Source organism: Phyllostomus discolor, chromosome 1, assembly GCF_004126475.2.
Source record: "Phyllostomus discolor isolate MPI-MPIP mPhyDis1 chromosome 1, mPhyDis1.pri.v3, whole genome shotgun sequence".
NCBI lineage: Eukaryota > Metazoa > Chordata > Mammalia > Chiroptera > Phyllostomidae > Phyllostomus > Phyllostomus discolor.
The window spans coordinates 56,677,595-56,700,624 of NC_040903.2; the positions used below are offsets into that span (position 1 = coordinate 56,677,595).

Genomic DNA, 23,030 nt, shown 5'->3' on the forward strand with positions numbered 1-23,030 from the left:
TCCTCAGCCTGAAACTACCTCCTCAATTCAGCCTCATTAACAGGTGATGAAATGGAGGACCATCCATTGCTTGGTTGACTGTATAGTTTGATCAATACATTGACTTACAGTTCCCGTGGACTTCTCTCAATTTCTGTTAACTAGTCTCTCATTCTAGAAAGCTTTGTCTCTGTCAGATTCCATCCTCATTGTCAAAACTGTCAAAAATTTTGAAGGGTTTGAGATTTCACCCTTTGTACAAGCTCACCAAGTTAGCCTGCCACAATGTCATGGATACTATTAGGACACATGAGACTTTTGGGTTATACAAAGGACTTCATTATTTGTGGCAATAGCAGTAGTCAGAGTGTCAGCAGTTGTGCCAGTTAACCAGACCAAATTTTTATAGAATTCTGCAAAGAGCCGAGTGATGTTGCACTCTGAATTGGATGTATTAAAAGAAAGGAACTCCGAGCTTAGGGGACCGGATCTTTTATAACAGAGCAATAAGCCTTCCTTACCTTTGCCCTGGGGGATAACATTCTCTTTATTATACTGGACAAGAAATAAACCTGAGTTTTTCTTTCCAGGGTGACTACTGTATCTTCTAAGGCTGTTTGTATGTAAATATCCAGAGCAAAGGGAATCAAGTGTCTTCTTTTGCAAGGTGTGCAAAAGTGCTAAATACCCAGGGAGAGTTGTCCTTCTGTATCTTATTTGAAGTTGGGAAAACATTTTTGATTACAGGTTCTTTCCCAGTCAGTTTTTAAAATTCTGGTGAAACAGAATCTTAACTGAGCATTAGTATTAAACTTTTTTTTCCCTGACACTACCCTTTAGCCCCTTTCCTTAGTTCAGTTCACATCCTTGATCTTTTTCACCTGGACTACCATAATTGCCTAGCTGGTCTCCCTGGTTTGTAGTCTTGTTCTGTTTATCCTTGACACCTGTGCTAGAGGCATCTTTTAAAATGTAGATCTCATTATGTCATTCAATTTAAATTTGTTATTGGTTCCCCATTACTATTAGGGCAAAGTTTAAATTGTTGAGCAGTTTTGTAATTACATCTGTGTGCTAACTACTGTTGTGTTCGTAAATGTTATCAGGTAAATTAAAAAAAATTTTTTTTAAGCCATAAAGACTAGTATTAGGTAGGCTGTGTGACCTTTGCTCTTATCTTTTCTCTTATACTGTTGTCTACAATGTGCAGTTCTTTTTTCCTTGAATCATTTCCATATTTGCCTTTTCTTTTAATTCTTAAAAACCTACCTCATCTGTAGCCCTGGCTGGTGTGGCTCAGTGGATTTAGCACCAGGCTGTGAGCCAAAGGGTTGGTGGTTCGATTCCCATCCTAGGGCACACGCCTGGGTTGCAGGCCAGGTCCTTAGTAGGGGGCATGTGAGAGCAACCACACATTGATGTTTCCCTCCCTCTTTTTCTCCTTATCTTTTTCCTTCCCTTCTCTTCTGTTTAAAAGTAAATACAATCTTAAAAAAAGAAATAAAAACTCTACCTACTTTATGAAGCCTTTATGTGAACCCATCTTGGTCTAATTTGGTATCTTGCTCTGAACACCTTTAATTTCTAATAAACTGTGCATGGGTCACTATGCTCTTACTGCATTGTGTTCTAATTATTGATTTTTTTTCCTGGTCTGCATTCTCAATTCATAAAGTGTAAGCCACTCAGAGCATGACCCCCCCCCCCCCCTTCCCACAAACACCAAATCTTTAGGGAAAAAATTGCTTTGGGATCAAATCCATTAATTTAATTTCTACTTTTAATTATCCTTAAGATATTCCTTGTTTTGAGCCTTGAGGATATTAATTTGCTTTATTTTGAAGGGAAAGATACAGTATTCACTGGAAAATAGACATGTAATACAGTCACATGGTCTAATCTATATATGATCCAATGTATATGGACATCATACTTATTATTTACTGTGCCTGATACTTTCTTGCATTGTTTATATTAAAATACAGACGGTGGACATTCATAAAGAGAAAGTGGCTCGAAGAGAGATTGGTATTTTGACAACAAACAAGAATACATCAAGAACTCACAAAATAATAGCACCTGCAAATATGGAGCGACCTGTAAGGTATATTCGGAAACCTATTGACTATACAGTTCTGGATGATGTGGGCCATGGTGTCAAGGTAAGCATTTTTATATTACATTAACCTAACATAACTTATTTATCTAGTAAATATTTTGGGTAGCAAAATGCTCATAAAGATCATTTCTTCAAGAATTATTTTCTTGGCTAGTAAGTAGCATTACAATTTTCATAGAACATTTATGTAGTATTAGTTATGTATTATACCAAACTTGGGGCAGAGTTTTACCTGTTGAATAGGCTATATTCGGGAAGCTATTAAAACTTGAAATAATTATTCAGTAATTGAACTATTTGAATCCTAGACTAATATTGTGGTATGAATACCATGCCTTTCTTTCACTACTGAATGAATATTTAAAAATAAAAAACTTACATGCTTTTCAGAACTGGCTTAGAAAATAATGTATAAGTACTTTAAGCTTTTATTTGTGTGTCTGTGTGGATGTAATTCTAGCAGCCTAGGAGAAATAAAATTTATGCAGTTTTTTTCTGTGTACTACCCCATATCTCCCTCACCCCAATAAGCTTTTAGGAAGGAGATTATTCGCTGCCTGTGGCCATTTCCTAGACTGGCAGAATTAACTGCTCATGAAAGATAATTACAGTCTGTCAAACTGTTTTCGTGTTTATGGAAGCATTGGGAATGTTGTGAATTCTTTAGTCAACTCTGCTCAGGATAAACTGTTCCTCTGAAATTTGACAGTCCCTTTCCTGGAGGACCAACTTGTGATTTTATTCCTGGTCTTCAGAATATTTATAATCATTTTTGTGAGTCAGCTAGAATCTTAAAGCTTTTCTTGGTTGTTTGATCTCTGACTAGTACTATTGCAGGATCTGTTGCATTCTGAGTTATCTAGGTCAAGAAGCCTTCATTCTGCCCTTCTCTGAGACCATTAGACTCTCCCCTTTGCTGTCGTGCTTAGAAGTTACATGTAAAGTTGGGACACTTAGCAAATGTTGAGGAGGCTCTTTGTTTTTTGTACTTTTACCCAAGGATGTGGTGAGGGTTATGTAAGAGCTTAAATTCAAATTTCATTTATTTTAGACTATATTGATCTATAGGATTTGGGTTATGAGAATCTAGAATAACTTTTTTTGTATTATGTGCCTTTGGATTAAAAATGATGTATATACCTTACACATGTGTATGTGTACATACTTACCTACTCATTCACTTGTTCTTACTACTTCCTCTTTTGCCTAATCTTGATTTTTTTCTGCCAAAGAAATACACACATGAAGCCCTTGCTGGCGTAGCCCAGTGGATTGAGCGCGGGCTGGGAACCAAAGTGTCCCAGGTTCGATTCCCAGCCAGGGTACATTCCTAGGTTGCAGGCCATAACCCCCAGCAACCACACATTGATGTTTCTCTCTCTCTATCTCCTTCCCCTCCCTAAAAATAAATAAATAAAATCTTTAAAAAAAAAGAAATACACACATGAAAAAAATTGTCACCATCTCATAAGTGAATATCCTGTACTGTCTCTTCACTTATAATTGTACATAGGACTTACCAGAGTATAAAAAGAAAACTTATTTGACAATGAAATTTTGGGTGAGAATACTCAATTATTTTATCATATATGTATAAATGGGAAGTGCAATTGTTACCGAATAGCAATTGGCATCCTGCAGCCTGCTGCCACACTCTAGACAAAAATTCAAGAGGCAGAGGTTTAGTGCTAAAGGAATCTTTATTCAAAAGCAGTCACTTAAGACTGTCAAGTCACAGCTTTAATCACTTAAACCTATCAATTAAGGCTAAACTCTAACACCTGGTTTCTCCTGTCATTCCACTTGCTTGTTTTTATCTTCTATACAGTTAGTTTACAAACTAAAACAACATAAGATACAAAAGCTACACAATTTTGGAACCGTGGCAGGCTTCTGCCTCAGAGGTTTTTCCCTTTAGAACACCCAATGAAGAATAATACTGCCACCCTCTACCAGGCCATCCTGACCCTACAGTGAGCCCGGAGTTCCTTCCCATGCATAATAACATCCACTGGGAAATTCTATCACCTAGGCATCCTCGAGGAAGATAGCCAAGAGCCAGTGGCAGCCAGTCCCGGACTAGACTGTTTACCAGTGCCTCAGCAGACTCCTCCCACAGCCCCTCCCTACCTCTCCCCAGTGATCTGATCAGATCTCTAGCATAAACACAACATAATATACTGAAAATATACAGATGTGAGTTTTGGCAGTCTGCTTTTTGTAAAATAGATAGTTTAGGCTCAGCATATTTTCAAAGTTTGAAAAATTGCTGTAAAAATATAATCACTTAAATTTACCATTTAAGCATTTTAAGTGAACAGTTCTGTGTCATTAAGTACATTCACATTGTTATTCAGGCTGTTTTAACATGTATTTTTTTCTTTTTTAATTACAGTTGACATACCATATTTTACTAGTTATAGGTATATACCTGAATGATTAAACATTATATTACTCAATAAATCTTGTACCCATTTGATATAATACATAGTTATTACAATATTATTGACTGTATTCCTATGCTGTACTTTATATCTTCATGATTATTCTGTGACTATCAATTTGTACTTCTTAACCCCTTCACCTTTTTCACCCATCCGCCCAGCCCTCCTCAAAATGCTCTTTGTATCTGTGAGTGTTTCTGTTATGCTTGTTCATTTATTTTGTTGTTTAAATTCAATTTTGATAGATATGTATTGCCACTTTATGGTTCATATTTTTTAGTCTGTTTTCTTCTTCGTTTTCTTAAAGAAAACCCTTTACTATTTCAAGTAATACTGGTTTGGTGATGATGAACTTCTTTAGCTTTTCTTTGTCTGGGAAGCTCTTTTTATGTCCTTCAATTGCTTGCTTTTTATCGCTTTAAATATTTTTTGCTAGTACCTTCAGGCTTGCAAAGTTTCTGTTGAGAAGTCAGATGAGTGTTATGGGAGCTCCCTTTTAGGAAACTAACTGCTTTTCTCTTCTTTTAAGATTCTTTCTTTGTCTTTAACTTTTGACATTTTAACTATGATGTGTTTTGGTTTTTGCCTCTTTAGGCTTATCTTGTTTGGGACTCTCTGCTCTTCTGGGACTTGTATGTTTTATTTCCTTCACCAGATTAGGGAAGTGTTCTCTCACTTTCTCAAGTAGGTTTTTAATTTCTTGCTCTTTCTCTTCTCCTTCTGGCACCCCCGTGGTGCAAATGTTGGTATTATTGAAGTTGTTCTAGAAGTTCTTTACACTATCCTCTTTTTTTTTTTTTGGATTCTTTTTCTTCTTCTTGTTGTTGTTTTGACTGGGTGTTTTTTGCTTCTTTATATTCCAAATTAATGTTTTGATCTTTGGCTTCATCTCTTCTGTTGATCCCCTGTAAATTTTTTCTTTTCAGTTAGTGTATCCTTCATATCTAATTCTTCTTTATGGTTTTCATGCCCTTTTTTATGCTGACGAGGTTCTTTCCAAGTTCACCTGCTTTTTCCTTAAGTTCATTGAGCATCCTTATGTTTTGAACTCTGCATCTGGTAGATTGCTTGTCTCCACTTTGTTTAGTTTTTTTTTCTGGATTTCTGTCTTTTCGTTTGGGACATGTTTCTTTGTCTCCTTATTTTGGCAGCCTCCCTGTGTTTGTTCTTACGTATTAGGTAGAGCTGCTACACCTCCCTGTCTTGTTAGGGTGACCTAATGTAGTACTTGTTCTATAGGGTCCAGTGTAGCAGCCTCCCTGTTCACCTGAGCAGGGCACTTTAGGTATGCCTCTTGTGTGGGCTATGTATACCTTCCTGTTGTAGTTGAGCCTTGATTGCTGTTGGCACGTCAGTGGGAGGGATTTTTTTTCTTAATGCATTATGCTTCCTTTTTTTCTAAAAAGATTTTATTTATTTATTTTTAGACAGAGGGGGAGAGAGGGAGAGAAATATCAATGTGTTGCTGCCACTTGTGCTCTCTCTACTGGGAGCCTGGCATGCAACCTGGGCATGTGCCATAGACTGGGAATCAAACTGGCAACCCTTTGGTTCACAGGCTGGTACTCAGTCAACTGAGCTATACCAGTCAAGGTGGTGGGAGGGATTTCTTACACCCCAGGTGGATCAGCTGTAGACTGGCTGCTACCACCATGGAGGATCAGCTAGGCAGGGATCAAAACCATAGAGCAAGACTTACTTCACTGGGGCTCTGGTATCCCCTGAGTCTGCCCCTCGAGTGTGTTGCTTGTGGAGGTAGTAGGGTGGTTTGAACGTGGTCTAAAACTCTCCACTGGGTATGTTGGTTTTGGGGCCTCCTGGGAGGTACAGACCAAGGTTAGTCACTGCCCACATTCTACCTGGAGCCACCTGGCCTGAGCTACAAAGCAGTCTGCTAGTGGCTGCTACTTGTGCTGGTGTTGGAGGTGCACAAGAGAGGTCAATCTGTGAACCAAGGCCAGCTGCCACTATTATGGGGCTGGGGCCACTTAGCAAGAGATGAAGGGCACGCTGAGGCCAGATGATGCTTATTTCGGGATTGTAGGAAAGTCTTAAGCATGAGCCAGGAAGGGCCATTTGTATGGAAAAGCCACTGGAAACAGCTTGGGTGGGCTCACAAGTTGGGTTGGGCGGGGTCTTGGAATCACCAGGGCAGGGCTAACAGTGTTAGTTAGGCTGATAGAGTCTCAGATATGGCACCCCCTCGCCAGTTCTGTGTGGGAGAGGACTCAGAAAAGGAACAGTGGTCTCTTCCAGCACCTCTGTCTGGGAGAAAGCTGCATCCTCACCAGCTCTTGCCCTGATGCCAGACAGTTCAGTTCCTCCCTATGTGTCCCTGGTGCCTTTCAAGCTGCTGCCTGAGTGCTGGAGCTCAGAGGGAGTGAGTCTGAGTATGCCTGTGTCGGCCCTTTAAGAGGAGCGCCTCAGTAATCAGCAGTGCTCTGTCTTACTCAGCTACAGTCCCCACTTTTTTTTTTTACAGCCAGAAGGCTGACAGAGAGAAGGACTTCTCTTCCTGGCACTGGAACCCTGGGCTTAGGTGTCTTATGTGGGGATGCAACCCCTTACTCCTCTGGTAGGACCTACACAATTAAGATATCTCTGCTGATTTTTAAAAGCCACATGTGGTATGGGACCAGCCTATTCTGTGTCTCTGCTCTGCCTACCAGTTTGTATGTGACCTCTGTTTTATATCCTTAGTTGTAGGACTTTCATTCAGGAGGTTCTGAATGATGGTTGTTCTGTAGTGTAGTTGTAATTTTGATGTTGTTGTGGGAGGATGCCAGTACCATATTTACCTATGCTGCCATCTTGATCAGAAACCTTAGAATGTATTGTCGACTGGGTTAAGAGGATGGGTGGTCTGTTAGAATAGTGTATCTTAGAAGCTGTTACATGGCATATTTGTCCATATTTTGTTTGTGTTATACAACTGCAAATATAATTATTTGCCCCTAATAGTTTCATTGTTGCTTTATTTCTCCAGCTTTCTGATTTTTTATAAAAGATCATTGCTAGCTTAATTGAATAGTATATCTTCAAGGATAATAATATTAGTCAAGTTTAATTTCTTTTTTTTAAAATATATTTTATTGATTATGCTATTACAGTTGTCCCATTTCCCCCTTCTCTCCCCTCCCCCTGTACCCCCCTCCCACCCACATTTCCCCCCTTTAGTTCATGTCCATGTGTCATACTTATGAGTTCTTTAGCTTCTACATTTCCCGTACTATTCTTGCCCTCCCCCTATCTATTTTCAACCTACATTCTATGCTACTTATTCTCTGTACCTTTTCCCCCTCTCTCCTCCTCCCACCCCCCTGCTGCTAACCCTCCATGTGCCCTCCATTTCTGTGGTTCTGTTCCTGTTCTAATTGTTTACTTAGTTTCTTTTGGTTTTGCTTTAGGTGTGGTTGTTAATAATTGTGAGTTTGCTGTCCTTTTACTATACATGTCTTTTCTTTATCTTCTTTTCTTAGATAAGTCCCTTTAGCATTTCATAAAATAAGGGCTTGGTGATGATGAACTCCTTTAACTTGACCTTATCTGAGAAGCACTTTATCTGCCCTTCCATTCTAAATGAGAGCTTTGCTGGATAGAGCAATCTGGGATGTAGGTCCTTGTCTTTCATGACTTGGAATATTTCTTTCCAGCCCCTTCTTGCCTGTAAGGTCTCTTTGGAGAAATCAGCTGACAGTCTGATGGGAACTCCTTTGTAGGTGACTGTCCCCTTATCTCTTGCTGCTTCTAGGATTCTCTCCTTCGTTTTTACCTTGGCTAATGTAATGATGATGTGCCTTGGTGTGTTTCTTCTTGGGTCCAACTTCTTTGGGGCTCTCTGAGCTTCTTGGATTTCTTGGAAGACTGTTCCCTTTGCCAGATTGGGGAAGTCCTCCTTTATTATTTGTTCAAATACGTGCTCAATCTGTTGCTTTTCCCCTCCCGATTCTGGTACCCCTATAATTTGGATATTGGAACATTTAAAGGTGTCTTGGATGCTCTTAATCTTTTCCTCAATTTTTTGAATTCTTATTTCATCATGCTTTCCTGCTTGGTTGATTCTATCTTCCTTCTGGTCCACTGTATTGTTTTGAGACTCAGATTCCTTCCTTTCACTATTGGCTCTCCTCCGCATATCTTCCTGCATCTCTTTTATGGTAACCTGCATCCTTTCATCTAAATTGCGCCCAAAATCAACCAATTCTGTGAGCTTTCTGATCACCAGTGTTTTGAACTGTGCATCTGATAGATTGGCTATTTCTTGGTCGCTCAAAGGGATGAGTCCTGGGGGACTGATCTGCTCTGTTGAAAACATATTTTTCCCCTGTCTCTCCTTTTTTTTTTTTCCCCCTGGTCTGGTTGCCCTTGTTACGGTGGGGGGCGGAGCCTCTAGGTGCTCACCGGGGCTGGGCACCCCAGTCGCTAGATTGTGACGTTATATGTGGGGGCGGGGTGGGAGCAGGAGTGGGGACGGGAGAAAACAATGGTGGTAGTTCCGTTCTCCTGGACTCAGACCCTTCTCTGGGCTCCCGGGCTGCGAGTTCTGCCCTGGTCCACAATCGCTACCCCACTGGGTCTGCCAGCCGCAGCTTGCGTACTCAGGGGTCACTGCTGGGTTCTTGCGCCCCAGATGGCTGTCGCGCCGATTTCGTGCCAAACTTTCCCCGACCTCCACGAGCCGCCGACCCGAGCCAGCCCCGCGACTGCCTGGCTCGTCTTCTCCTACCAGTCAGGATGAACTCATCTACTTCAACTTCTTGGCTGCCCGACTTCCATTCAGATAAATCCTCTGCCAGATCTGGGCGTTATTCTGACTGTAAATTATTGTTGTAAATTATTGTTGTTCTAATCTTGGTTGTGCGAGGAGGTACGGTGCGTCCACCTATTCCTCCATCTTGCCGGAAGTCCTCCCAAGTTTAATTTCTAAATCCAGGTGTGAAATGTGGCTAGGTAGAATTCCAGACAAAAATGAGCAATATTCTAAACAAAAATTAAAGAATATCAAAGTTCTGATAGTTTCTAGAAATAATATAGCTAAGGAAAAGTACTCGTATATTCTTGTTGTGGATGATGTCTTTAATATTGTCTTTTATCATCACCTGAAAAATGGGTGATATATATTTAGAACAACACATATTATGGGAAGAACTGGAAACCCTAAAAATTTAAGTTAGTTTAAGAAAAATTAAGTTTCTACAACCTGACTTTTTTTAAGTAGCATAGTCCTAGTAGTTATGCCTTAGGACTGTACACATTATTTCATATTGTTCATATATGTACATATGTTCATATTATTTCATATGTACATATTTTTTAAGATATAGACTAGCCAGGTTTCATTGAGTAGCCTTTAATATCAAAGTAGCATGTCTTCAGTTTTGAATTTTGGCCAAAGTAGTTCAGAAGAAAACTTAGAACTAAACCTATAACTTCCTACAAGTGTTGGCCTGCTCAGATTTGGATTTATAAATTATGAACAAGAGGGTTTCTGGACTCTATTTATTCCATAGTTAAAATCTGGCTAGGCTGTTACTGTGCATATTGATTTTGTTGTTAGACACTAAGGTGTTAGGTCTTTTTCTGAATTTGAAGCAACCCGTTATTTTTATTTTAATATTTGCAGTTTACCGTATTTTAAATATTATAGTATTGTTCAAATAATGAATACTCATACTTGGGCACTTTTATCCATTAGTCTTAGGTTTTGTTCACTTATATGTCAAAGTAAACTTACATATCATGTGTTAGGTTTTTTATTTATTTTTATTGTTGACACTGTTTTAGTTGTCCTCATCGCCATCTCCATCCCCAGCCTTTGACCCTCTCCACCCTGTCCCCTGCTCCTTTTCCTTCTGGCCATGACCATGATGTTGTCTGTGTCCATGGGTTATGCATGTATGTTCTTTGGCTAATCCTTTCACCTTCTTTCATCTAGCCTCCCTCCCCTTCAACACTCCTTCCCTCTGCCAGCTATTAGTCTGTTCCATATATCCATGCCTCTGTTTCTGTTTTGTTCATAAGTTTATATAGTTCATTAGATTCCACATACAAATGAGACCTTATGGTATTTGTCTTTCTCTGACTGGCTTGTTTCACCTAGTATAATAATCTCCAGGTCCATCTATGCTATTGCAAAAGGTACAAATTCCTTCTTTTTAAATAGTGGCGTAATGTTCTGTTGTGAAATGTACTACAACTTTTTTATTTTATCCACTCATCTACTGATGTGTACTTGGACTGTTTCCAGATTTTGGCTATTGTAAATAATGCTGCTATAAACATATGGGTGCATATTTTTTAAAATCAGATGAATAATTAGCAAATATGTTATTCCATATAGTATCTTCCCTTTTTATTTTGTTGACATTTTCTTTTCCTGAGCACAAGCTTTTTAGTTTGATGTGTTCCCATTTGTGTATTTTTTGTTTGTTTGTTTCACATGTCCTAGGAGACAAATGGGGAAAAAATAATGTCATTAATGATGCTTGAGATTTTACTTACTGTGCTTTCTTACATGATTTTTTGTGGTTTTGTGACTTACACGTAAGTCTTTTATCCAGTGTATTTTTGTGTATGGTATAAGTTGATGGTCTGGTTTCTTTCTTTCTTTCTTTCTTTTTTTTTTTTTTTGCATGTACTTGTCCAATTTTTCCAACACCATTTATTGAAAAGACTACCTGAAGACTCCATTGTATACTCTTGCCTCCTTTGTCACATATTAATTGACCAAATAGGTATAGGTTGATTTCTGGGCTCTTTGTTCTGTTCCTTTGATCTATATGCCTGTTCTTTCACCAGTGCCAGGCTGTTTTGATTATAATGGCCTTGTAGCATAGTTTGATATAAAATATTGTGATACCTTCAGCTTTGTTCTTCTTTCTCAAGATTGCTGAGGCTTTTTGGGCTCTTACCTGGTTCCATATAAGTTTTTGGATATTTGTTCTAGATCTGTGAAATATGCCATTGCTATTTTAGTGGGGATTGCATTGAATCTACTGATTTCCTTTGATAGTGTAGATATTTTTATGATGTTAGTTCTTGCAATTTGTGAACACAGTATATGCTTTCACTTATTTGTATCTTCCTCAATTTTTTGAGTTTCTATAGTTTTCTGAGTACAGGTCTTTTACCTCCTTGGTTAAATTTATGTGTAGGTACCTTATTTTTTTGTTGCAGTGGTAAGTGGGATTGTTTACTTAGTCTCTCTTTCTGATAGTTCATTATTGATGTGTAAAAAAGCTATCATTTTCTGAGTATTGATTTTGTATCCTACTTTGTCAGTTTCATTTATTAGGTCTAAGTAGTTTTTTGGTGAAGTCGTTAGGGTTTTTTATGTATAATATCATTTCATTTGCAAATAATGACAGTTTTACTTCCTCCCTTCCAGTTTGTATGCCTTTTATTTCTTCTTGTATGATTGCTGTGGCTAGGACTTTTAGTACTGAGTTGAATAGGAGTGGTAAAAGTGGACATTCCTGTCTTGTTCCTCATCTTAGGGAAACACTTTTAATGTTTGCCCATTGAGTTTGACATTGGCTGTGGATTTCTCATATATGGCCTTTATTATGTTGAGATATGTTCCTCTGTTCCCACTTTGCTGAGAGTTTTTGGCATAAATGGGTGTTGGATTTTATCAAATGCATTTTCATCATCTTTTAATCAGGATCATGTGATTTTTGTTTTTCGTTTTGTTTATGTGATGGATCATGTTTATTAATTTGGATTTTGTACCAACATTGCATTGATGGAATAAATCCCACTTGATTATGGTATATGATCTTCTTAATGTATTGCTGGACTTGTTTTGCTAACATTTGAGGATTTTAGCACCTAAGTTCATTAGGAGTCTTGGCCTATAATTTTCTCTTTTTGTTGTGTCTTTATCTGGTTTTGCAATTAGGATAATGCTGGTCTCATCAGATCAGCTAGAAATTTTCCTTCAATTGAAAATTTTTGAAATTGAGAAGGAGAGGTATTAGTTCTTCTCTGAATGTTTGGTAAAATTCACCTGTGAAGCAATGCAGTCCAAGACTTTTATTTGCTGGGAGTTTTTTGATTATTGCTTCAGTTATACTAGTTATAGTCTGTTCAGATTCTCTGATTCTTCCTGATTCAGTTTTGGAAGATGGTGTGTTTCTAGGAATTTATCTTTTTTTTCCCAGATAGTCCAATTTGTTGGCATATACTTGTTTATAATATTCTCTTATAATTTTTTATATTTGGTGTTACTTGTTACTTATCTTTTATATTTTGTTTTTTTTTTCTTTTTCCTCCTTGATGAGTCTGGTTAAATGTTTATCAGTCTTTATCTTTTCTAAGAACCAGCTTTTGGTTTCATTGATTTTTTAAAATGTATTTTTGGCTCTATTTTGTATTTCTGCTCTGATCTTTATGATTTCCTTGCTTCTGCCCATTTTGGGCTTGCTTTTTTTTTTTTTTTTAAACAAGGTCATTTAATTGTAAATTTGGATTATTTACTTGAGATTTTTCTTCTTTCTTTAGGTAGACCTGTAATGCTATGAATTTCCCTCTTGGTGTTACTGGATAGGTACTCGCTAGGAGCAGGTTTGCCTCAGGCCAGCCTTAGTGTGTGGTTCTTTACTTTGTGTAGGGAAGATTTCACAACATGAGTCCAGGTTATTTTGAGAATATGTTTGTTTGATATACATGTCTCAGTTTCCCCATTCTACTTGCTCAGGAATTTACCTGGCTTTTTACTATCCTATCTCATTAGGATTTCTTTCAGTGTGTCCCATAGATTTGTGCTGGTGTGTCTCATTATCATTTGTTTCAAGGTAACTTGATTTCTTCCTTGATTTCATTGTTGACCCCCCCATTGTTTAGTAACATGTTATTCAGGCTCTATGAGTGTGTGTCTTTTTAAGTTATTTTTCTTGTGGTTGATTTCTAGTTTCATCCTATTATGGTCAGAGAAGATGGCTTGATATGATTTTATTATTCTTAAATTTATTGAGACTTACTTTGTGTCCAAACATGTGGTCTATCCTAGAACATGATCCATGTGCACTTGAAAAGAATGTGTAGTTTGCTGCCTTGGGGTGAATTTCTCAAAAGATGTCAATTAGACCATTTGATCTAGTTTGTTATTTAAGGCCACCGTTTTCTTGTTGATTTTCTGCCTGGTAGATCTATCTATTGATGTCAATGGGGTGTTAAAATTCCCTACTATCTATGACTGTGTTACTGTCAGTCTTTCTGTTTATGCCCATCAAGATTTGCTTTACATATTTAGATAACCCTATATAGGCTGCATAAATGTGTACCAGAGTTACATCCTCTTGCTGGATTGTCTTGTTTATCATTATGTACTATCCATTTTGTCTTTACTGTAGCTTTTGTTTTAAAGTCTATTTTGTCAGTTATAAGTCTTTGTACCTCAGGTCCTTTTTTTTTTTTTTAAATTTTCACCCAAGGACATGCTTACTGATTTTAGAGAGAGGGGAAGGGAGGGGAGGCAGAGAGGGAGAGAAACATTGATATGAGAGAGAAACATGTATTAGTCGTGTCCCGACTAGGTTCCGAACTTGCAACCTAGGCATGTGCCCTGACCTCGAATTGAGCCCATGACCTTAAGATTTATGGGGTGACCCTCTAACCAATAGTAACACTGGCCAGGGCTACCTACCCCTTGTCTTTTGATAGAAACATTCTAGCCATTTACCTTTAAATGTAAAAAAATGTTAAATGTTACCTTAAATGTTACCTTTACCTTTAAACGTTGATAGGTATGTACTTATTGCCATTTTATTCTTTTAACTGTTCCTCTTTTTTGGTGTTTTTCTTCTTCTTCCACTTCTTAAAGCAGTCATTGTAACATTTCTTGTAATACCTGTTTGTTTTAACAGACTCTTTTAGCTTTTTCTTATCTGGGAAGCTCTTTCTTTCTTTTTCAATTTAATAGACTTTTTGGGTAAAGTAGTCTTGGTTGTAGGTCCTTGTTTTTCATCACTTTGAATATTTTATGCCAGTCTCTTTTGGCCTGAAATGTTTCTGTTGATAAATCATCTGACATCTTATGGGAGTTCCCTTGTAGGAAGCTGCTTTTAAGATTTTTTTGTCTTTAATTTTTGCCATTTTTATTATGATATGTCTTTGTGTGGGCCTCTGTGGGTTAATCTTGTTTGGGTTATCTATGCTTCCTGGTCTTACGGGACTTTTTTCTTCATTAGGTTAGGGGAGTTTTCAGTCATTATTTCTTCTATTAGGTTCTCAATTTTTTGCTCACTCTCTTATTCTGATACCCTTATGATGTGGATATTGATACCCTTCATTTTTTCCCAAGATCCCTTAAACTTTCCTCATTAATTTTTTTTTTCTTTTTGGTGCTCTGATTGGGTGGGGTTTTTTTTTTTTCTACTTTGTCTTCCAAGTTGCTGATTTGATCCTCTGCTTCATCCACCCTACTTTTTATTCCTTTCAGTGTATTCTTTTTATTTAATTGTATTTTTTCTATTATCATTTACCTTCCAGTATATTCTTGATGTTAGATATTTTATTCTTCATTTTCCACTAGTTTTTTTTTTCATGGCTTCTTTGTCCTTTTTCATGCTCTTTTAAGTTCTATGTTCCTTAAGCATCCTTATAACCATTACTTTGAAATCCATGTAAGAGAAATTGTTTGCCTCCATTTCATTTAGCTCTTTTTCTGGAGACTTCTCCTGTTCTTTCATATGAGGCCTATTTCTTTGTTTTCTTATTTTAGTTGCCTCTTTGTATTTGTTTTTATGTATTAGACAGATCTGCTATGACTCCTAGCCTTTGTGAGGTGGCCTCATGTAGTAGGTATCCTGTGGGACCCAGTGGTGTAGTCTCCTTGATCCTAAGCTGGGTGGTGTAGGAATGTCCCTTGTGTGGGTTATTTGGGGCCTCCTGTTTAATTGAGCCTTGATTGCTCTTGTCTGTCTGTGGGTGGGTTGATTCTCAGGCTGGCTGACTGTGAGGCTCAAGTCCAGCAATGGTGTGTAAACTGCAGTGCAGTGCAGTTTCTGTGTGGCTTCTGTAAATCCTTGGTAATAAGACTCCTCTTTAGCTAGTCTTAGGTGGTTATTCTGGTGATTTTTCTTTAATTTAGTTGTATTTCTAGTTTGGTCCTGGGAGGAGGTGAGTGTAAGATCCACCTACTTTACTACTGCCTTTAAAGTCCCCACTTAACACTTTTTAAGAAAAGTCTTTTCTGAATTTTCCAGGATAATTCCTATCCTTTCATCAAATTTTTATCTCCTATCACCTTCTGATTGTTCAAAGAATCACTTCCTTAATTGTATGATGACATGTTATTAAACATAGTGTTAACTGAAACTGGATTTTGCTTGCCCATTTCTACTCCACCTGTTCTAATTCCTAATTTGATGGGAAGGCTTTATCAGCATTTGTTTTTAAATCAAAGTTTATCATCTGTGATTCAGTTGGATTAGTTCCATAGGTAAAAATACAGAATAGAGAAATTATTGTACCTGCATGAGATTGGCATAAATATATTTCCTTAGAATATATTGTTTTGAAAAATATGATACTCATGAATGTTTCCTAGTTGATTATGGATATCATTTTCTTTACAAAATATTTGAAATAATATCTAAGTTAAAGCTTATTAACATGAATTGAGTAACTGTAAATATAAACTTGTCCTATTAGACATAAGGTATTTAGAATTAATTTCTACTTTCCCCCCCCTTTTTTTTTTTTTGCCAACGTAAAGTGGCTAAAAGCCAAGGTAAGAGATACTACTTATCATTTGATCCACAGTTTTACCTCTATGTTGATAGAGGCTGCAGAACCACTAAAATTTGAAACTCTTCTTATGTCTGTCTGCTTTTTCCCCTTAGGATTTATGTAGATTAAATACACTCAAACTCAGTACAAATCAGCTACATTTAGCTTGGATGTGTTAATATATCAAAGATATATTGACATCTGCATTTATATAGGAACATTAATTTTGCTAACATTTATTGCTTTGCTTATTTTCTGATAGTTGCCTTGCTTTTATAGACTTACAGTTAGGAGGTTTCCCAGACGTCACATATGACTTTGTTACTAGGATAAAGATATTTTTCAGATGAACATTTTAGCAAGTTGACCTTGAGATCTGTAGTTCATATTCATGCACACATTTCAAAAATTTTGGGAAACTTACTATTTGGATGCAGATACATTTTATCTCAGTGAACATTTAATAATAAAATAATAATAAAACCTGTGTTTTATTATAAACTAGAATGAATTAGAAGAGCCAAGTGCAAGAGGTTTCTTTACGTTTAAAATGTAGAAGCAAAGTCTGTTGTTAAAACTGTCTGGGAATCCTTACTTCACTTCCTGATATTAAAAAAAAACAATAATACATGGTGTCAAAACACAAGAGACCAATTTGGTATAAAAATAAAAGCTCTTTTTTTGTGTGCATTTTAGCATGGGAATAATCAGCCTGCAAGAACTGGCACACTGTCAAGAACAAATCCTCCTACTCAGAAACCACCAAGTCCTCCCATGTCAGGCCGGGGAACATTGGGGTAAGAATTCAACTACATTTTACAAGAAAATTCATATTCTAAAGGAAGAGATGTTTTTGTGTTTAGGTAAATGTATGGATTCTTGTTTTGGGACCCTCTCAATATGACACTAGCTTTTACAGTTCATCTTGTTTCTTTTCTTTTTAACAGAATCTGAAATGCATCTACTTCTTTTACAATATTCTTTATAGGAGTCTCTACTAGGCATTCTTTTGTGTATGTAGAAATGAGCATTATTTATCTTTTAATTCATTTTTTAAAAATATAAATTTGACTTACTTTAACTGAAATTACCAGTGTATTCCATATGGTGCTTTCACATGTATATTTACAATATTTATATTGCAGAACTTTGAATAAGTGGTCTACTTTGTGTAGTTTGGGTTGGTAAACTGCAGCTTTTCTGTTTTCCCAGTTACTTTCCATCTAAGACTAAGGGGTTCTTGACCTGGAATACTTCTAACTGTGCTTGTGTTTGTAATCTTAGGGCCCTTCATACTTGAGTAGCTTTGTGGGAAGGCCAGTTGGAGAAGCAAAATAGATAACAGTTGGCTTCTTCTTTCTCAGTTCTCAATGCAATAAAAATATTGAATAATTGGTAAGCCATTTCTGAAAGATTGTTCACCTTAACATAGGAAATAATATATTAGAGCTCTTTCTAGTGGAGGGCTGGGGACTCATTATTTTATAGTAATAGGGATCAACAGTAAACTTTTTTTTATAGACTTAATTTTTCTTTTCATTTTATAAGCTCCTTGCCCTTGCAGAAACATGTGAAATTATTAAATAGAAAAGTTAAAATCATTTATTGGGAAATTAATGGCATTACATCTAGGATTAGCATGTATTGTACTTGCCCATTGTCCATATATTTCCATATTGAGGTAGCAGTAAATTGCAAAGGAGATATTTAGCTTGCCTAATGTATAATAGGACAGTGGCTTGTGGGTGTCTGAACTGGGAATAGTGTATATTTCAAAGTGTGATATTACTGAGCATTTCAAAAATTAGAACCATTAATTTTAGAAATAGGGTTAGAACTTTTATTTATTTTATTTGTAAAAAGATTTTATTTCTTCATTTTCAGAGAGAGGGGAAGGGAGGGAGAAGGAGTGGGAGAGAAACATCCATGTGTGAGAGAAACTTTGCTCTGTTGCCTCTTGCATGTCCCCAGTTGGGGACCTGGCCTGCAGTCCAGGCATGTGCCATGACTGGGAATTGAACCAGCAACCTTTTGGTTCGCAGGCTGGCGCTTAATGCACTGAGCCACACTAGTCAAGGCAGAAATAGGGTAGAACTTTTAAATTACCTTTTCTATGCTTTTCCTCAGAAAAGGTAACAAATTTTAGTTTTTGCATAAAGTAAGAAATTCATGTACTCCAATTAAGAATTGTTTTAAACTTATTACTCTTTTTAAACTTGTGTTGTAGTTGGTTACAAATGGACAATCACAGATTTGGGGTGGCAACGCCATTTTATCTTTCTTATTCATTATTCCTTTCTCCAATGCTTCTTTAGACGGAATACTCCTTACAAAACCCTGGAACCTGTTAAACCCCCAACAGTTCCTAATGACTACATGACAAGTCCTGCTAGACTTGGAAGTCAGCATAGCCCAGGCAGGACAGCTTCTTTAAATCAGAGACCAAGGACACACAGGTAATCATTCAGGTTGAGCCTGTAAACATTTGAGAGTGGGGGTTACTGACTGTACACAGACTCTATACTGTTGCTGAGTAGAGTACTAACTATAATGTTCACACAGAATGTAAAAGTTGAGGTAATATTGTATATGTTTCTGTTAAAACTTCTGATTTTTAGATTTTTAAATATAATTTATACTATAAGCAGATGGCTACTGTTTCTTCCTTTTGTCAGAGGTAGAGATGTATATTTTGATATAGGCTAAAGAATATTTTTTGAGACAGTCTTTAAAGATCAAGGTAACCACTCTTAAAAATTCTTGGATAAGATGTTAAATATCAGAAATTATATAACATGATTTAAACTTTTAAGAGGTTGGAAGAAAGAAGACCTAACTTAGATCTGAGGAAGAATTAATTAAAAAGATTTGATATACTCTAGAATATGTTACTGTATAAATTGTTTTTAAAAGTTCTAGAAATCAGTTATTCAGTAGATTTTTAGAAACTTGGTGGTGGAACATAACATATGTTTAGAAAAGTAAACACTTTATTAAGTACATAACTTAATGGATTAATACAAATTGAACACACTCATATAACCATCACCCAGGTCAGAAAATGAAACGTTACCATCAACCTGTAAGTCTCCCTCAGGCCCTTTCCCATTTATGACCTCTACCTTCTTCCCTCAATAGTAGCCACTCCATTTTGGGGTATGTTTATAAAGCCAGACAAATTTATTGTATAACTTAATTTGTTTTATTCTTCAATAATACCTCTTAATAAGTTGGGTAAGAACCTCTCCTTACCTTGACTTTTGGGTTGGTATGTTAGAGTTGGAACTTAGAATATTTTTTGGGTTTCAACTATAATAGGGTATTAGGCTTTGAGATGCTATGTAGTTGGCATTTGTTATTGTTGCTGTTAGTAAATAAATTCTTATATTGATATCTGCAGTTACTGTATCAGGTCAAATTCTGTGAAGGACCAGATGGTCCTTTTTTTATGTTTGTTATTGAATTATTGCATCAAAGCATGGTTTTTCTCTATAGTTTAATCATATGCAACAACTAGTTATGAAGAGTTGCTTAATTAGATACTAGAGATATACCAGTAAGATATAGTTCTTTTTTTCAGAAGCTCATTTTGTTAGAACAGGAGTGAACAAACATATAAAGGGTCACATTGTCAATATTTTAAGTTTGTGGGCCATGTGGTCTCCATTGCAATTGCTCAGTTTCCCATCAGAGCATGAGTGCAGCTACCGACAATACCTAAATGAGCGGGTGATTTTTTTTTAAAGGTTTTATTTACTTACTTCTTAGAGAGAGTGGAAGGAAGGGAGAAAGACAGGGAGAGAAAGATCAATATGTGGGAGACACATCAGTTGGTTGCCTCTTGCACTCCCCCTACTGGGGAACCTGCCCCACAACCCCTGGGAATTGAACCTGCAACCTTTTGGTTTGCAGGCTGGCACTGAGTCACACCAGCGAGGGCTGATTGAATAATATTTTATATATGGTAGTGAAATTTGACTTTCATATACTTTTAATTTGTCGTACAATATTATTCCTCTTTTGATTTTTTCAACTACTTAAAAATGCAAAAAACATTCTTAGCTTCAGGTCATAAAAAAGCAGATCATGAGTCAGATTTCTCTTGTGCTATAATTTGCCAATCTCCAAGTTAGAAAAAAGCCAGTAATTATAGAAGAGGATAATAAGTACAGAAATATTCATGTCTGTTATGTATTGGTAGCACAAAGCAAGAGCACCTGTCTTGAAGGAGTTAAGGGAGGCCTGTACATTGAAGCTATTTTTTGTAATGTAAACAGCTTTCTGTTTTTCTTTCATTAACATATGATCACATTGGAGAAACAATTTTATCTAGGCAGTGCAAGTCTTTGCCCTGTTGTGTTTTTTCTGATCCTGTTAATACTGATTTTAACATATAATATGGAAATTAAGGCATATATGCACACATGTACATTTGCATAGATGTACATGTACACATTACTAAGCACAACTATATAGTGTGAGGTCTTATACCTAAAGGGATAGGAAATCCATAGTAATTTGAATAGTAGGGAATTAAAGTTAAACAGTAACGAATGACTATTCTAGAATGCCTCACATTGACACTTCACTACTGCCTTTTTGTTATTATTTTGCTCATTTTCCAGAAAATTTTCTGTTTTATCACTACCTTTTGAGATGAGTGGAGGTTTTTATACTAATTCCAGAATAAAACTGGTTACCTTGTATGTAACATTTAAACCATCTTGTACATTTTCTTTTGTTTTTTCATGTCTTATGTTCCCATTCTCAACTGTAAGCTCCATGACAACGTGCCTCATGTCTGCCTTATTCACCGCTGTCCATAGCAGGTTTTAAATAAATCCTTATTGACTTAGTGATTGTAAGATTTCATTGGTTATTCATTTCTTAATAGGATAATCTCTTCTGATAGTTCTGGGTGTTATGTTAAGATTATATTGGTTGCCAATAGATGTGTAGAATGAGAAACACAAGAACCAAACCACCTCAAGTATTAGGATTAAAATTTGCATTTAACAGTTCTAAAAATTTCTTTGTATATACATCATTTAAGGGAGTAGTTAGTGGTTTTGAGTTGATTATTGTAATTGTTTTGGATAAATCACTAGAATTGCTTTTTTCCACAATTTTTTCTCTTCTTTGCAGTGGAAGTAGTGGGGGAAGTGGAAGTCGAGAAAATAGTGGAAGCAGCAGTATTGGCATTCCCATTGCCGTGCCTACACCTTCACCACCCACTATTGGACCAGGTATATTATTTATCAGTCTATTTTAATATGTGGTAGTATTTATGAGCTTGATCGTGGAAGCCTGAAATAATTTAGTTATTAAATCAAATTATTTATTAAATTTTTGTGATTGTTGCTAGAACAAAAACACTAACATCAAATTTAAAAACATTTTTAGGTTGGTATTCATATAGTCTGGAGGGTTTATTTTTTAAACCAGCTATTTCTCCTTACAGATGAAGCATATTGAATAGCTTTATAACCTTTTGGCCATTTTGCTTTAAAAGTACTTCTCTTGGGCATAGTCAAGAATGATGTTTATTATTTCAAGAGCAAACCAATATTGTTGATACTGCAACAAAAGAATTAGTGTCTATAAGGTGAATTATGTATTAATGAGTTCTGATGTTGCCTTGTAGGCTAGTATCTCAGCTCATGTTAGTTTGTTCTGTGACTTTACTGTATGTATGATATTTAGTACTTATTTCAATAAAATACCATGAGCATTAGATGGGATTAAAAAGGAAAAGTCCTTTTACATGTTAGATTATATAAAAATTTAAGAAATTATTATAGAGCATTAAATGAGTCCCTCAATTTCTTAGTAAATGAAATGAAGACTCTGTAGTGTTAAAAATAAGAATGATAATCAATACTGTTAGGGAATATTTTTAGCTGCTCAAGGATGTTGTTGAAAAGAGAAAAAGCTACTCACAAAAACAGGCGTATTTCATAGTTAATGTAGATGTGAACTCAATGACCTCTTTACCTAGTAAAATTCTTATGTATTTGAACATGCTTTACATATGGCTGTCTCTCTCTCTTTTTTTCCTTCTTTCCAAAACATTGTACTTTCTTACTGTTTCAGAATGTTTAGTTCTCTTTCTTGTACTCTGACCTGAATTATAAACTATTTTATTAGAAAACATTTCTGTCCCTCCTCCTTCTGGAGCTCCACCAGCACCACCTCTTCCACCACTTCTCCCAGGGAACACTGTGATAGGTGAGATTGCATAACCATTGGAGTGATTTAACTTACTTTGCATAATTTATATTAAACTCCTCTGTTAGACTGCTAGCTTTTATAGTTATTAGGTTGTCAGCGGTAATACAAGTGTTAAATCTAATTTACACTAATTTCTTCTGGTGAAAGGCCTCTGAAGTTACACAGAAAACAAATACAACTTTCTCTGTAATATGAAATGTTTCTATGCTTAATTTGTAACCAATTTAATGTGATTTGTATTTGTTGTTTATTTAGATTTTTCTAGGAAAATTATAGCAGTGATTGTTCAAAAAATTTTTTTAAACTAGTAACCTTTTTTTAAATGAAACTCGATTTGGAACTCCCTGGTATATACAACAGTCAAAGTATTAGAGTGAAGGTGGGGGACAGGAGGAAGAAACATGGAAAAGAAAGTGATGTGTGGTACAGGGTGCTTTGAGGCTTTCCTGTGGATCACAATTTGAAAAACTGATATAGCCCAGTACTTAGGGCATCTGAAGATGCCTTGAAACATATTTTTTCAG

At 36.4% G+C, this 23,030-nt stretch overlaps 1 protein-coding gene across 10 annotated transcripts in view; it reads left to right on the forward strand.

Moving 5' to 3' along the window:
* ABI1 (abl interactor 1) overlaps window positions 1-23,030 on the forward strand; it is a 113,967-nt gene that overhangs the window by 75,541 nt on the left and 15,396 nt on the right. For 4 of the 10 annotated variants that reach the window (XM_028507551.2, XM_028507554.2, XM_028507558.2 and 1 more), the window contains exons 3-7: window positions 1,965-2,141; window positions 16,262-16,276; window positions 16,972-17,072; window positions 18,591-18,731; window positions 21,421-21,521. In XM_028507551.2, coding sequence (XP_028363352.1) covers window positions 1,965-2,141; window positions 16,262-16,276; window positions 16,972-17,072; window positions 18,591-18,731; window positions 21,421-21,521 — 535 coding nt within the window. Of the gene's footprint in view, window positions 1-1,964; window positions 2,142-16,261; window positions 16,277-16,971; window positions 17,073-18,590; window positions 18,732-21,420; window positions 21,522-22,422; window positions 22,504-23,030 lie in introns of all 10 variants that reach the window. The other 6 variants (XM_028507553.2, XM_028507555.2, XM_028507561.2 and 3 more) reach the window with 3 other exon arrangements.